The following is a 14,866-nucleotide window of genomic DNA, read 5'->3' as shown; positions in this document are numbered from 1 at the left end:
TATGAAAATAAGGTGCTATGTTCTATTTGTTATAGGATATTTTGAAAACACAAAGGTGAATCTCTCTCGAAGGACAATATTTTAAATGGAGATTTATATTTTATAAATTAACCTTTTTGTTTAAAATGTTTTTGTCTTTAAGAGGAGCAAAACATTTTTATATAATTGTAAATACACCTTCCCATTCTTCTAAAGCATATGCAACATTATGTAATCAACCCCTTGGATATATAGTACTGACCTTGGTATTGGGGCTCATAACAGAGGTGGGGGGGAAGGATTAATATAGGCCACTCTGACCTGTTTACCCTCATAAGTAGATGATCAGTCATGCTCATCATGTGTGCCTTACTAATGTGGGTTAAGCCAACATGTGATACTCGTGCAGCTTAATTTAAATACAGTTTCAGATGGCTGTGTTTAAACTTTTTCATGAGAGCCTTTTCCACAAAGCACTGCTATTTAAAGTGTACATTATAGCTAGTAATTACACATTGACTGTATCAGTCAACACATTCCAGTCAACAGTATTAGCTGTAATTTGAAATCTATCCAATGAAACTGTTTTATAACAAAATGGAGTTTCAGGGTAGGTCTATGCTTAAAATGCTGCAGCTTCTCCCGTTGGCGTAGTTAATCCACCTCCATGAGAAGCCCTCACATCGACACAGCGCTGTCTACACTGCGGATTAGGTCAGTGAAACTGTGTTGCTCAGGAGTGTGGGTTTTTCAAACCCTTGAGTGATGTAGTTATACAAATGTAAATGTATAGTGTAGGCCTCACCTCAGAACTGTAACTGAGTAGAAGAAAAGTACAGCTAACAAGGAAGACATACTGTATCACTTTTGTCTTCTTAATATCAACTGGACATATTCAAATACTGTTTAAGTGTAGCCTTGTAGATCCAGATACTGGCAGAGATCAAACCACACCTTAATTGTACATTTCCTTGTTTTTGCTGGTTTGTCTCACAACATTCAAAATTATGTATTGTCTGCTATTGTCTCAGTCATATGCACATACTCTACTTTACAAAAAGTAACAAAAATGGAGTGGTTACAAAAAAAAAAAAAAGTACAGTGACTTCATTGGTTTAACTAAAGAGATCCAAAGGGAAGACAAGTGCATCTGAACACGTGCCAACTCCCAGTGAAATAAGCAGATATATCTGTGCAACTCGTGCAAGGATTGGGCCTAAGAAATGAAAAATGATCAGCTTCAACATATACAAAAATTGTTGATGTCAGAAAAATACTAAATTAAAAAAGGATCAAGTCCATTCAGCAATGCCTATGAGCAGGGCCTACATTGTTTTATATCAGTCGCCATATTTTTTTTAAAACAGCAGTAAGCTGGAATATGTTATTTTAGGCTTTTCGGATGTAGCTGTAACAGGTGTGTCCTGCAGATTTCAAAAAAGTTTGCACTCACAACAAATGCAGCAAAAACTTCCAAAATAAAATGCAGAAATGAGCACTGTCTTTTTAAATTATTTCCATTCGGGGCCAGAGAACAAAAAAGAATCAAAGGACAGAAGCATATTAATGTTCCATACCTGAGCTGCTGCCTCATCAACTTTGCGCACTGCTTTGGAATCAAACAACACCTGTCTGCCTCTTCTCTCACAATCCTGGTAAACTATCAGGCGGATTTCATTCAAGTCAAACTCCGAACAGGACCAGCTGTGGATTGCAAATACAGTCAGAAGTTATGTTATCTCACCAAAGAGCTAACGGACTTGAATAAGTGAAGGAAGTATGTACTATCTGCTGGGTCTTTTGCACAATGGTGGCAGGAACCACAGATGCTGTTGAAATTTCAATGAAGAGGATTTCATGGAAGTGCTGAGTGAGCTGAGCACCCATGTTTTGATAATGAAAAAGCCATGTTACAACCAAGTACATGTAGGGAGGCAGTGCAGTTATAGTGGAAACAGCACAGTCTTCCCTGCAAGGATTTTTAAAATCCCTCTTTATTGACTGCTGTGCTATTTATGTATTGTCAGAGCTGAGTTATCCTCATACATTAAAGGAAGACTCTAAAAAGAGGGAAGTCCTTTCAACGCAGTAATGTTTCCTGTGGTATTAAAAAAACCTGAGAGCTGAAAACTATGCCACCAGCACCAAAAGGAAATTAACAGTAAAAACCATGAATAAGCCTGAAAACCCAGTGTGACAAAGTTCCGAGCCTGTATTGGTGGGTCCCACGCTTCCGGGCAGATTCAGTGTCCTCAGAAGCTCACTAAGGCCCTCAATGTGACCACCCTTTCTTTGTGTAGTGGCAAAGGTCACAGCTTTATTAAGCTCCTTTCATCACAGGCCAGTGTGGGAAAGGGGGAATACCCCACAGTCTTTGTTGTTCCTTAGAGCTCAGTAGGTGCAGTCCTGCCTAGACCTAGGCCTGCTTCCCCTCTCAGGGGGTTGCTGTAGAGCAAGGGGGAGCGGGGGAACCCAGGCCCACCCTCTACTCCCGGTTACAGCCCAGGGACCCTAATAGCAGCAGCTGTTGGCAGCTTCCCCTTCACCACTGGTGCTGCTTTGATTCCCTGGGCCACTTCCCCTTGGTCCCCTTTTCCTAGCTGCACCCTTACCGTAGGATTCGGCAACGCTTCCTCTCCTCCAGCTCCTTCCACCTGGGCTCTCTTGAGGACACTGAAAGGAGAGCTTTTAAGCACTATGAGTGGGACCTTGATTAGTTCCAGCTGTCTCCATTAGCTTAACGGCCTTATCTGACTCTTTGCAGTTAATTGGAGTCAGGTGCCTGCATTAGCCTAACTACCTTAACTGGTTAATTGGCGTCAGGTGTCTTGATTGTCCTGGAGTAGCCTTTGTTTGGCTACCCAGGGAACAGGGACCTGCTCATCCTGAGGCTGATACAGATGCTCCCCGACTTACGCAAGCGTTCCGTAAGTCGAATTTTGCATAAGTCAGGAAAGTGTACCCGACAATTACGCCAAAAAGGAAAAAAAAAGGAAAAAGGAAAAAAAAGAAGAGCGTACGGAACTTTTTCCCTAAGTGCAGATTTGCGTAAGTTGGCTTGCGTAACCCAGGGAGCATCTATATATTTGCCTTCCACTACTCTTTTATAGCCTTCTGGTCTGAGTCCGTCACACCAGATAGCCACCACATGCACAGGAGCTTTAAACTCCTTTTGGAGAGGGGAGGAGACACCCCAGAAGGCCACAAGTCAAGTACTTAACAACCGCATGGAGGGGAAAAATGTGAATAAAAGCAACTATGGTTTTGTAATTTAAAAAGATAAACAGCAGTAGTGCAATGGCCACATTGGAAGGTAAAATTAGACATTTTAAGGTAGAGTCAGAATCCACACTTTTAAAAACAGGACTGAATGTGCATACTTTTACAAATCATCGTTGGGTTCAGCAGGTTTTTCTACTGTGTGCGATCCTTATGTTTGGAGCTTTGCCATCAGAAACGTGGAGGCCCTCAACTGATTGTTGACTGAAATCTAAACTTTTATCTCAAATAAGCATGTGACAGTCAAACTATTTTTGTCCAAAGTGCAGTCGAACTAAATATTTGTCTCTATTTAAAACATAGTACCGTAGTAAAGGACCCAAGGTTTTTGCATAGGTTTTTACCCCTCAAAACCCCCTCTTCCTTTTGTTCCTTATGTTAACATAATAAGGGCCCAGTTTTAAATTCACATGAACTAATAAAATTTCAGGGGTAGATCTTAGAAACTAAGTGAACAAGTTACAACAAACAAACAAAAAGCGTTTTCACTAATGCCAGAATGTAAACTAGCTATTTAAATGTACACACATTTGTTATATTCCATAAAAATTACCTGTACCTGTGCATCAGCAACTGATTTTTGTCAAAAATGTAACACTCATTTGGAGACTATACATACATATACCACGATCAGACACAACAATAACTGTGTAGTAGGGTGAAGGAATGCATATGGCTGATAACTGCACTGACATCAAGACAAGAACTCTTTGTGCTAGTTGGTATGATACCAATAATGAAACCTATGTATAATTAACACGTCTCAGTAATGCTTAAAAACTTGCTAGGCCTCGAATCTGTAAGCTCCGACCGTCAAACCTCTAGGGTTCAAGGAGGTTGCAAACTCTGTGCCCTCAGCCTAGGTTAACCCTCTTACGTTAAGAACACACTGTTACAGGCATTCTGATTTCAGAATAAGGTGACGAGATAGCAAATGTGAAAAATTGGGACAGGAGGTGGGTAGGTGGGTAATAGGAGTCTATATAAGAAAAAGACCCCAAAATCAGGACTGTCCCTATAAAATCAGGACATCTTGTCACCCTATTTCAGAATGACTATTATGGAGACTTACTGCTATTTTATGTTTTTTTCAATGCTCAAATTTCATAAGTGAAAGATTTAAGATTAGAAATATGACACCTTCTTATATTGCTTTACTGGTTTGGGACTTCATACAAAAAATCCTACCACTCTACCGGAAGCACAATCCAAGTGTGAATAAAATTAAGTTATCATAGACATGATTGGTTTGTTAAATATGTGAAATCAGAGACTATACTCAATTTAATAAAATCTTTAAAAACAACATGTCATGGATATGTAATATGTTAACACCCTGTTAAACAGAGAGATGAGGACTGTATTGCTGTATATCTCTTTAAACAAAAGCTCACTGCTATAATGATCATGCTTTCCTTTTTGATACACACCTGGCAAGAATTTGTACAATTACAATAATTTCATAACTAAAAAAAAGAGTAAAAAAAAATAATCACATTTCTTTGCAAATAATTCTCTCTTCAGAGCACTTTTCCCCCTTCACCTTAGTTGAAAGCTTCTCTTCTTTTACTTTCCCCATGCTGCAATTTCTTGTTACATTATTTATGTAGCTTTGACTAAGCTCTTCAGGGCAAGGCATGTCTTCTTGTCTGTCAAGCACTATGCAGTTATGGCATTAATAAATCATAACAGAAAAAAGTATATACAAATTAGAGAAGTTCTCAGACAAGAAACTCATACTGAGTTACGGATGTAAACAAATATCTATTAACATTTGTTGTTTCCCTGACTTTCACTTTTTGAAAGTCAGGAAGACAACCAAAAGAAAGAGACTACTGCAGTCCAAATCTTCTACATTCAGTAACTTCAACACTAACCTTAGCTATGCTCCATTGATGCAGATTATAGCCCTGAGTCTAACTTTTGGCTAGTGCCCAGACACCCACCATTCAAGACATAACTCAGCATAGCAGCCTGATAACTTCAAACCCACCTGCTCACCAATCAGAGACTAGAGATTTGACAAGCACCTTCCCCACCCCTTTTTTTGTAGTATAAACCAGAAACCACTTCTACATGCAGTCAACACAAAACCCTTTTCTAGTCACCCAGTCATGTAGGGTAAATAAGGTATCTAGTTCCTAAAGACCTCATGAAGGCAGGCCTGAGATCATATTTCCCATATCCTACTTTAACCTTAGGCCTCCTAACCTCCACTACTTTCACACATCCTTCCAAAATAGGCCTGGATCTCTAAATAACTGAGGAAGGCTGGAAGAATGGGTGCAGGCTATATCATGCTGTAATATTCCTCATTTTACATTCATATATTCAAGCAGGGAAGATTTAGTTTCATTCATTCAGCAAGGGGTGGGATTCTCCCACTAGTAAGGAGGACAGATAAAGCTAATGGAGGAGAGTTAAGGTTGATGCTGGAATCATTCTGATATTAATGTTTCATGAATTGGAGCACTCTTGTTTCTTAATCTACAGAAAAACTTAAAAGTTAACAAAAAACAGTCTAATAGTGTTATAAGTGAAAAGATGTTTACAATCTTAATTTTGTATTAAAAACAGGTTTCAAGTAATAGCATGGTTCTCCTCTGAAAATCCCTCCCTGCAATTTCAACTGGAAGCAGTTTTTTTTCTTCACTTTCCCTCCCAAACTGTTGTATAATCAAATGCAACAGGGCTTAAACAATCATTGGTGCATCTAATGGGGAGGAAGGTGGGGGGGGGGGGGGAAAGAGACATTCCTTCCTAATCTCTCAGGCAGTCAGCCTACACCATAGAGTATGGAGGTTTGATTATCTTTCTTAGGTTACATAATATTTTTCACTTTACATAGCGTAAGAGAGTACGTAAATTTTACAGCTCATGTAAGAAGCTGGAACGACATATGTACACTGAAATCTTCTATCCACAGAGCAGCACAGGTAGCAAAAGTGCAAGCTTCTCCATACCAGGCAATGTGCTGAGGTGACGTGCCTCAGCTCTGACCTGGATGGACCATATCTAGGGGACAACAATACAGCTGTTATTAATAGTCATTTTAGTTTATCATGTTGCATAACAGACTGTCAAGGCCACATTGATTTCCTACACAGAGTGCCTTTGGAATAGGAATTTTCCTGACTAGGCTCTACAGAAAGGAAAAAAAGTATATCCCACAAATAAACAAACCACTAGAAACAAGAAGTTCATAGAATTTCTTTGCTGCTTTAACTTGTCCTCTGTTAAAGGGCCCAATCTTGCGAAGAGCTGAACATCCTCAACTCCTACTGATTTTTATAGGAAAGAAGGATACACACCATCATGGAAGACCAGGCTTAATTGCCCTCTCCCATGAACAGGCCAGAGTTTCACAAATAGCTGTTTTGTTTCTAAATTACTTTAATTGGCTCTTCGTGTTTTATCTTGATTCTTTGGACTATTTCCTCTGCTAAGTTTTGCTAAGTGTACTTTGTGTTCCAATCCACTGGTATTGCTTAGGCAGGACTTCCATGTTTGAAAAGGATGCTTATTTAGCCCTAACCAACTCAAAGGGTATCATATGCATGTCTAAGACCACAAAATGATGCTGAAGGCTGTTTTGCTATTAATGATTTTCCTCACCTTTAATGTTTTATATATTACACACACACACACACACACACACACACACACAGAGCTTTGGAGAGGTAGAAGTACACTAAGTTTTGTTTTTAAGTCTACCCTTTCAAAGATAGTCACAGTGTTATTAGGGGAGTTACCCTGTACGCGATCAAACCTAATTGGGCTCTGCTCACTGTTACCCAGTGGAAATCCTACACACTTCATGTATGCTAAAAACTACAACCACGCCATCTACTGCACTCCAGACTACATCACTAGTTTCTCACCCAATGCCTATTGAGATTCATTATAGGATCCAGTTCAAAAGTGAACCAAGGAGGAAATCAAAACAGCCCATGGATTTGCCTTAATTTACCTCATGCATTTGGTCTCTTTTTCCAATTCCATCCCTGTTCATTTATAGCTTGCCTCCTCAATTTCTTTCCACATTCTCTCAGAAATCACAGTGCTAATTTGTTGAAAGGGGGACCCAAACTCCTTTAAACAAACAAAAATGGAATCTATCCATGTTTGATTTTAAATTAAATGTAAAGCTCCTGAAAAGCACCAAGTTGGCTGCTTTATTTACCCACAGAACAGGGATAGCAGGGCCAGGAGCAGTGCAGACTTCCCCATACTGCCCCACGTATTTTACATGACCATCAAAGACCACATTCAGGTAGCAAGGCAACAGCTTTTGGCCAAGAATGGACTGAGTTGAATTTCAGCTCTGTATTCTGTTATCAGCCTGCTGAGGTACTGTGTCCAGTTTCCCATCCCAGCTACACTGCGCACCAAAAGCAATTAGAATCAATTCAAACTGACAATTTGTAACTCCAGACATTAGCCCATTAAGATGATGTTACCTAAACTTCTGTCAAGCAGATCTCAAATCTTGCATGAGAAGGGACTTACACATAATATGCTGAACTGAAAAGGGGAACTTCAGAGAATGCCTCTCACCAGTCTAATTTGTGGTGCTATATTTTGACAGACCACATTTTAATGTTCTAAATTATACCAGGAGGGGGGGGGGGGATATTTCTTGAACGATCCAGTTTCACACTACAGAACTGATCCATCCATGATTATAATGAGATCAGATGTCATTCAAATACACATGGAAAACAACACATGGACACACACCCAGTAGTGTCATCTCCTTGTGGAATCCATCACAAGGCACAAGATTCTCACATGACTACCATTTTTCCCCCCTTCACAAAAGCACATAGCTGTATTTCCATCCTGTATTGTCTAGGCTGTTTCACATAACGCACAGCTCCAATACTGTGGTGTCTGAGTATTCAATCATTTCCTACACTTAACGTGTCTTGGAGTCTCACACACAGCTTTGTGTTTAATTGCATTTGATATACATTAAATATAAACATTACTACTGTAACTATCTATTGACCAATTTCACCCTTGTTTTGAAAGGCAATTTTAGGCTCATCTTCATGTAAGAGAATTTCCCCCCCAACTACAGTGACATTTGGCATTGCAGGAATGTTGTACAGTTAGTCCATGTAAATTATAGCAAACTTCTGCTTTGGCGAGTTATCCTCTGATGTTTAAAGCAAGTCTATTTTATTTAAGGGTTTGGTGGAAGAGAAAAACTCACCCACTCTTGCATCACTAATTTCTAAATTCTAGTGGAAGAATATTCAAAATAGAGAATTTACACTTTTTTCTGAAGTCCTAACAGCATGCTTAAGGGTAATTCCTAATTGTCTATTTGTAACACACTAAAAAAGTTCTATTGGTCCATTTCAAACCCATTTACAACACAGAAATACTTAGCAAACTGTGATGCTTAGTCAATTTTAAAGTATGTTTTCAGTTCCTCTTTAACATCAACGTGTAATACAATCAGGGATACGCTTCAGTAGTTAAATCTTTGTGTGCTCAGTTGGAAAACACAAAGTAGCTACACCTCTACCCCGATATAACATGAATTCGGAAATAATGCGGTAAAGCAGCGCTCCGGGGGGGTGGGGCTGCGTGCTCCGGCGGATCAAAGCAAGTTCAATATAACGCGGTTTCACCTATAACACGGTAAGGACAGCGTTATATCGGGGTAGAGGTGTATTTACTTTTTGCTGTTTTGTTCTGTTTTAATTGTTCTCTTTTTTAACAGCTGGTCCAGCTGTTTGCAATTACCTAGCTGCTAAAGGGAGCTACCTAGACATTATACAAGATCCACCAAGTATGATGACTATTTTTGGATACCTGCCTAATACTAATATTGAGTTAACTTTAAGACAGTTGGAACCAAACAAGAATGAGGAGCTGGGATATGCAAAGAGTACACTAGGGTAAACTTCAGGCAGATTAAAAACTGACAGTGGTGAGCAGGAGCAGATCACCCCAGTGTATGGAAAGATGCCAGAACTAATAATTAAGAATTTTAGCAAAAAAATTTCTATGTTCACATGGTTTTCATATAGCTTTTCTATAGTTAATATGTGGCCAGCACTCTTCAATATCTGTTTGTGGTAACAAGTCCTTTATTTTCCTGAGTGGATGACATGTTTAGATTTTTTTTTTTTTTTAATTAAATTAAAAGCTGGCTTGTTCACCAGGTTTCTTTTTAGAATTAGGTAAAAAAATTCCTTCACTCTCCCAAAAATAGTGGCAAAGCTGCTTCCTTAGACTTATTCAGATGTCTTCTGCTATACATAAAAGAGGATAAACTTGGATATAAGGTGACCTCTTTTGCTTAGGGGAAAATTAAAATTATATTTGCTTTTCACAAGCCTTGATTTGATTTCTTGATGTAGCACTTAGTTACTAGATTATTTTCCACGTGTGCATCGCTATACACTGAAGGACAGTATTTTTTTAAAAAATGAACTAGAAGAGTATTCCCAGTTGTTTTAGAAAATTTAAAGATAGCTGAAGTGATTCTAAAGATATTAAACAGTTTGAGATAAAATAAATATGCAGAATTTAATTGGTAATATAGATCACATGTTAAAAATTGAAAAATTCACCCCTTACTGCACCCAAATGATAATTAGAAAGCGGCAAATACCCAGAAGCCTTAACCAGCATATTGTTTTCAGATCATCCGTTCTTGCCGGGGTCAACAGAACTCTGATCTCAACAAACAAAGCTTACAGCTCAGCTTCATAATAGTCACATGTATATTCTGAAATCTATGCATATACTCCAGCTGAAAAGCAACTCATTTGTTTAGATTTGAGAAATATTTCAGTTTGCTTTAAAAACATTATTTTGAGAAGGTACAAACTGATGTTTCAGTGCAGCAAATACTGAACAAGCTGTTGGGCTAGTGATGTCTTTTTAACCTATTTCAACTAAACTCAATATGGTAATTTTTACTTTTAAACCCAGGATGGAGGGGAGAGAGTAACAGAATTTTGTTGCACGGTAGCGTAAGAAAACAATACACCTTGGAACTGCTTCACGGCTTTCACTCAAGAGTTTTATTCATTGAATAAAAACATCACTAAGAAGTTATAGCAGGACAGTAACCAAACTTGGTATTAGTTTATGGCCTGATCTTGGGATTTGTTCCTGGAGATGTTCAGCAACTGATGCAAACGTCCCCTCATTTCACCACTTTTCCCCCTTCTCCTGCAAAATGTCACTGATTGACGCACTGACATGGGGCAGGCAAAGAAAATCAGAAACAGTTTTAGGAGGGGAAGGAAAGTTTGTGCCAGTAGCTGAAACTACATGGTATTATCGAAACTAAATTTCTCTTTCAACTATTGTCATTTAGCACCCAGGCATTTAGACTAACTTGCATTAGAGTCACAAATTTGGTCTGAGTAACTAAAGAAGAACAAAACAACTTTGGAGTATTATGGCCCATCTGGAATAAGAGGCCCCACTTGGAAAACAGCTTTTGAATTCGTTGACTTTATGGCATTTTAGGCACATGGTTATATTTCCAGTAGAATTTAAGCTAGAACATCCAATTACCTCTGAAAATTACATTTTCAAAAAAGATAACTGGCCTACCTGTTTTGCAACAATGTATTGACACTGCTTTTATGGTCGGTGCTCTGTTCTGCCACAAAAGATTTTTTAGCCTTTTTAGCTAATCCTGTGTTTGAGATATTATTTCCCAGTGGGCAAGAGGCATTATTACTGTTTCTTGCTCGGTCTGTTTGCCCTCCTGTGCTGTGTGCAGTCTTTGGAGTACCTCCACACATCTTCTTAGTTCAGATGTACTCTCCCAAGGCTTCTTGAAAATACTGAACACTGGCTTAAGAGATATGGCTATTGGTGAGTTGCTTCACTATGGCTCAGCATCCAGCAACCATAGACATTTCCTCTCAGAGAAGAAATTCAACCAAGTCTTTTGTAGCAATCCACTGGGTTTCTTTTTTACAACAAGAGTAGCATGTTCTGCCAACCATAATTCAGGAAGACAATTGCATCCAATGTAATGTAGTATTTATCCCAAATTAGACCACCACACAGAACTTTCAAATTTCAAAGCCCATCCAAGATTATCTCCTGCTTCTGTTGCTGGAGTTTTTCCACCAAGACCGGTAAGCAGTCAGCAGATATTGATTTTAACTACCTTTGTTTCCTGGTATGTGATTATGTAGCTGGCAATTATTTATTTGGTCACAAGACCAAACCATATGGCCTCTGAAAGAAAGAGCATAGGTGCTTTTGCACTGACTCGCCCTTAGCTGCAAGGTTGTTCTAACACTGGCTACAACACCCTCTTAATGGCTCTCATGTGAGCAAGTGTCATCTGACAACTCTTAGCAACCACCTATGGCTCAGCACCATACTTCAAATGCAAATAAAAATCTGTCACCAATACCCTACAGTTATCAGTAAGGAATGATTAACACCGGCAAACACCCCAGAATTTTTGCACAGTAATGGTTTTACTCTGTAGAGTAAACAGTTTATGTTCAGCTAAGAACCTGATACTGCTTCAAAAAAAAAAAAAAAAAAAAAAAAAAAAAAAAAAAGCTTTTACACAATGGAAGGGAAATCTGCTTACAGAATATAATTGATAGGTAAGATCTGGTGAATATGAGGGAGATAACGTTTCACTTTTACACTGGCTTAAAAAATATGTCCCTTAAAAAGACTGATGTTTTAAATACCAAATAGGAGTTAAAAAATGTAGTCCAACTAAAAACATTCCCCCTTTTTTTTTAAAAACGACTAACATCCACTTGGAGAAACAGGTTTAGAATTAAAACCAGACTTTCGTTTTTACAACAAATGGATATTCAATCCCTTCAGTGGTGCATGTGTAACACTGAGACACCCCTGTCATTGGCGGGCCGGTCAAACCAGGGACCTCTGGAGCTATATGCATGAGCCTTTACTGCATGAGCTAAAAGTCATGCGGCTGTTAGCGAAGGCTGTAGCAGACTCATTAATCTAAGTGGTCTCGGTGCCACTAGATGGGACAGAACACTACACCCAGAAGGTGTTTGGGTTAGACAGACCAAGAGGACACATCTTGTTTTCTATAAGCTCAACTAACATCATCACAGTACAGTATATAATTGTCCCTTCTGCCCTTAAAAAAAGGATTCTACCCAAAAAACCTAAGCACCCCACACAAGATCACCATTTTCCGCTAAAATTTGCCGTAGAGTACCGTCTACAAAAAAATAAGTTTGGCATTTATAAAGCCCTTTTCATCCACAGACCTCAAAACTCTTTAGAAGGTAAGTATTATCTCTTCTTACAAATGGGACAACTTAGGGGGAGCAGTGGTTGACGATGGGGGTGAGTGTGCAAGGCTGGTGGCGGGGCAGAGCTGCAGCATGAGGGGGCTGGACGCTCCCCCTGCTGGTCCCTCAGTGAAGCCCCCGCTGCGTTCCAACTCTTGGCCAGCAGGGCCCCGTCCCCCATCCTGTTTCTGGCCGGCACTGGCTGCGTGCTGTGAGCTGCAGTTACTGGTGCGTGCGGGCAGGCGCCAGGCAGCAGCCGGCTATGTGTCGCCACTGCTGCCCACCCATCGACCCTTTATGTGCTCCCCCTCTCGCTCTCCCCTCCCTGCTTTGCTCCTTTGCCCCCTCAACCCCGTTGCTCCTACATATCCCCCTAGGCAGGGTGTGTCCCGCTCCCAGCACTGTGTGGAGAACCAGCCTCTGGTCGGAGTGCTTGGCTCACCAGTAGCCTGGTCAGCAGGCTCCTTCCCTCCCCCTGTCTACACTGGCAACGTAGCGCTTTAACGTTGCTTGTGTGGTCGCGGCAGAGCGCTGGGAGCCAGCTCTAAAAAACCCACCTCCACGAGGAGTGCGGCTCCCAGCGCTGGTGCACTGTCTACACTGGCACGTTACAGCGCTGAAGCTTGCTGCGCTCAGTCAGGTGTTTTTTTACAGCCCTGAGCGAGAAAGTTGCAGCGCTGTAAGACCCGCTGGCCCGGGATGCTGGCTAGGAGGAGCCGAGCCCTGCATGTGCCAAAGACCCGTTCAGCCTCTCAGCTAAGCTCCGGAGTGGAGCCCTAAAGCCATTTTAAGCCTGTTCATGCCCCAGCCGTGCAGGCTCCACAGCAGCCCCCTGGGCAGGGACTTAGCTCCCTCTTCACCTGCCCCTCCCGCCCCCCCCCCCGGGTCCTTCCCCCCAGGGAGTGCGAGGCTGCTTTGTCCCCTAGGCACCCTCTCCTGCTGAGCCACCTCTCTGGCCAGGTTCGCTGAAGCCCCTGCAGTCAGGTTTCCTGGGCCCTGGTGCACAATGCATCCTTAGGGCTTAACCCCTTCCTGCCTGCGCTGTAGCTGGGAGACAGGAGGCAGCTGGGTTATGTCGGTGGCCAGCAGCAGCCTGGAGGTGTTAGCTGCCTTTTGACACTGTATGGGCAGGAAGGGACAAGCTGCTTCCAGCCACAGGGGAGCAGGGAGGGAGGGAGGAAGAGATGAGCTCTGCAAAGACACGGGGCCAGTCATCCCTTCCCCCGCCCTCCCCTGCGGCTGGAAGCAGCTCCTGTCCCTTCCCTCCCACACACAGTGCTGAAAGGCTGCTGCTGGACACATTCTGGTGTAAACCCTGGCAGAAATCTGGGGAGGGAAGCATGTGACCCTGCATGCCCCTCCACATGTTGCCTTGGGAAGACGCAGCACCAGGTACCAGGAGATGCAGGTCCATCCCAGGGACCCAGCCAGGCCTGTAGAGCGCCAGGCAGGGAAGGTTGGATCGGACAGTCGGTCACGCTTCCCCTCTCCTCCCCCCATGTGAGAGGTGTACGGGAGTGTGTGTGTGTCAGCTCTCCCGTATGAGCCTTAAAGATAAGAAGGTAAATAAAAAGAATCCAGCTACGCAGTATTTCTTTTTAACGGGGGCTCAGTCAACTTGATGTTAATTTGAATGTTTGTACTGCATAGTTCTGATTGATTGCCGTTGAACTCACTTGAACATGAGTAATTTTACCAGGTGTCCCGTATTCAGCACAGGGAAATATGGTCACCCTAAGCATGAAGTACTTCACTTCTTACTCTATTTGAGACCTTAGTTATGCTATCAGTTACCATCATGGATCCCCAGGAACTATGCTACACTGCAGCTTTTGAACAGTCTCTTGGAGGAACCCCAAGGGGTCTGCCTCATTCTTCCTTTGGCATAGGCCACGCAGCCTCACTGCCTCCTAAACTGAGCTACTGGACTTCTGCATCATACTATGAGCTCTACTCTGCAAGTCCAACTGAGAGAGATTCCTAGTAGATACCTGTACACTCTTCAGGGGCTAATGCACTCCAGCCAGTATTTTCAGTGACACACTCAAGCAGCAATTTCAAAACAGTAGGGTTTATTAGTTGACTGGAGCACAGCACTGGAAGTCCATAAATTAGCATAGAGAAATAAAGGTTAAAGCAGAGTCCATTCTGGTCAGCCCAGTGCAATTCACCAGCCAAGCTGTAGTGAACTCCATTTTCAGGCTCTGTGTCTCTCTGCCTCCTCCTCAGTCAGTTCCCAGTGAAAGAACCAAGCTTCTTCCAGAGCTCACACTTATTCCCCCACCTCACCCCTCCCAGTCCTTTGTTCTCAAGCTGGGGGTCTCTGC

General features: G+C 41.6%; 1 protein-coding gene across 1 annotated transcript in view; it reads right to left on the bottom strand.

The window, feature by feature from the left end:
- The window catches only part of FNIP2 (folliculin interacting protein 2), a 47,030-nt gene extending 35,991 nt beyond the window's left edge, over nt 1-11,039 (bottom strand). Inside the window, exons 1-2 of the mRNA XM_065405522.1 lie at nt 10,846-11,039; nt 1,557-1,683 (exon numbers count right to left, since the gene is read on the bottom strand). Of these exons, the coding sequence (XP_065261594.1) occupies nt 1,557-1,683; nt 10,846-11,039 (321 nt within the window). The remainder of the gene's footprint in view (nt 1-1,556; nt 1,684-10,845) is intronic.
- Nucleotides 11,040-14,866: the final 3,827 nt, after the last annotated feature.

Source organism: Emys orbicularis, chromosome 5 (genome assembly GCF_028017835.1).
Source record: "Emys orbicularis isolate rEmyOrb1 chromosome 5, rEmyOrb1.hap1, whole genome shotgun sequence".
NCBI classification, from domain to species: domain Eukaryota; kingdom Metazoa; phylum Chordata; order Testudines; family Emydidae; genus Emys; species Emys orbicularis.
Note: the sequence above shows the minus strand (reverse complement) of the source record. Positions and strands in the feature narration are given on the sequence as shown.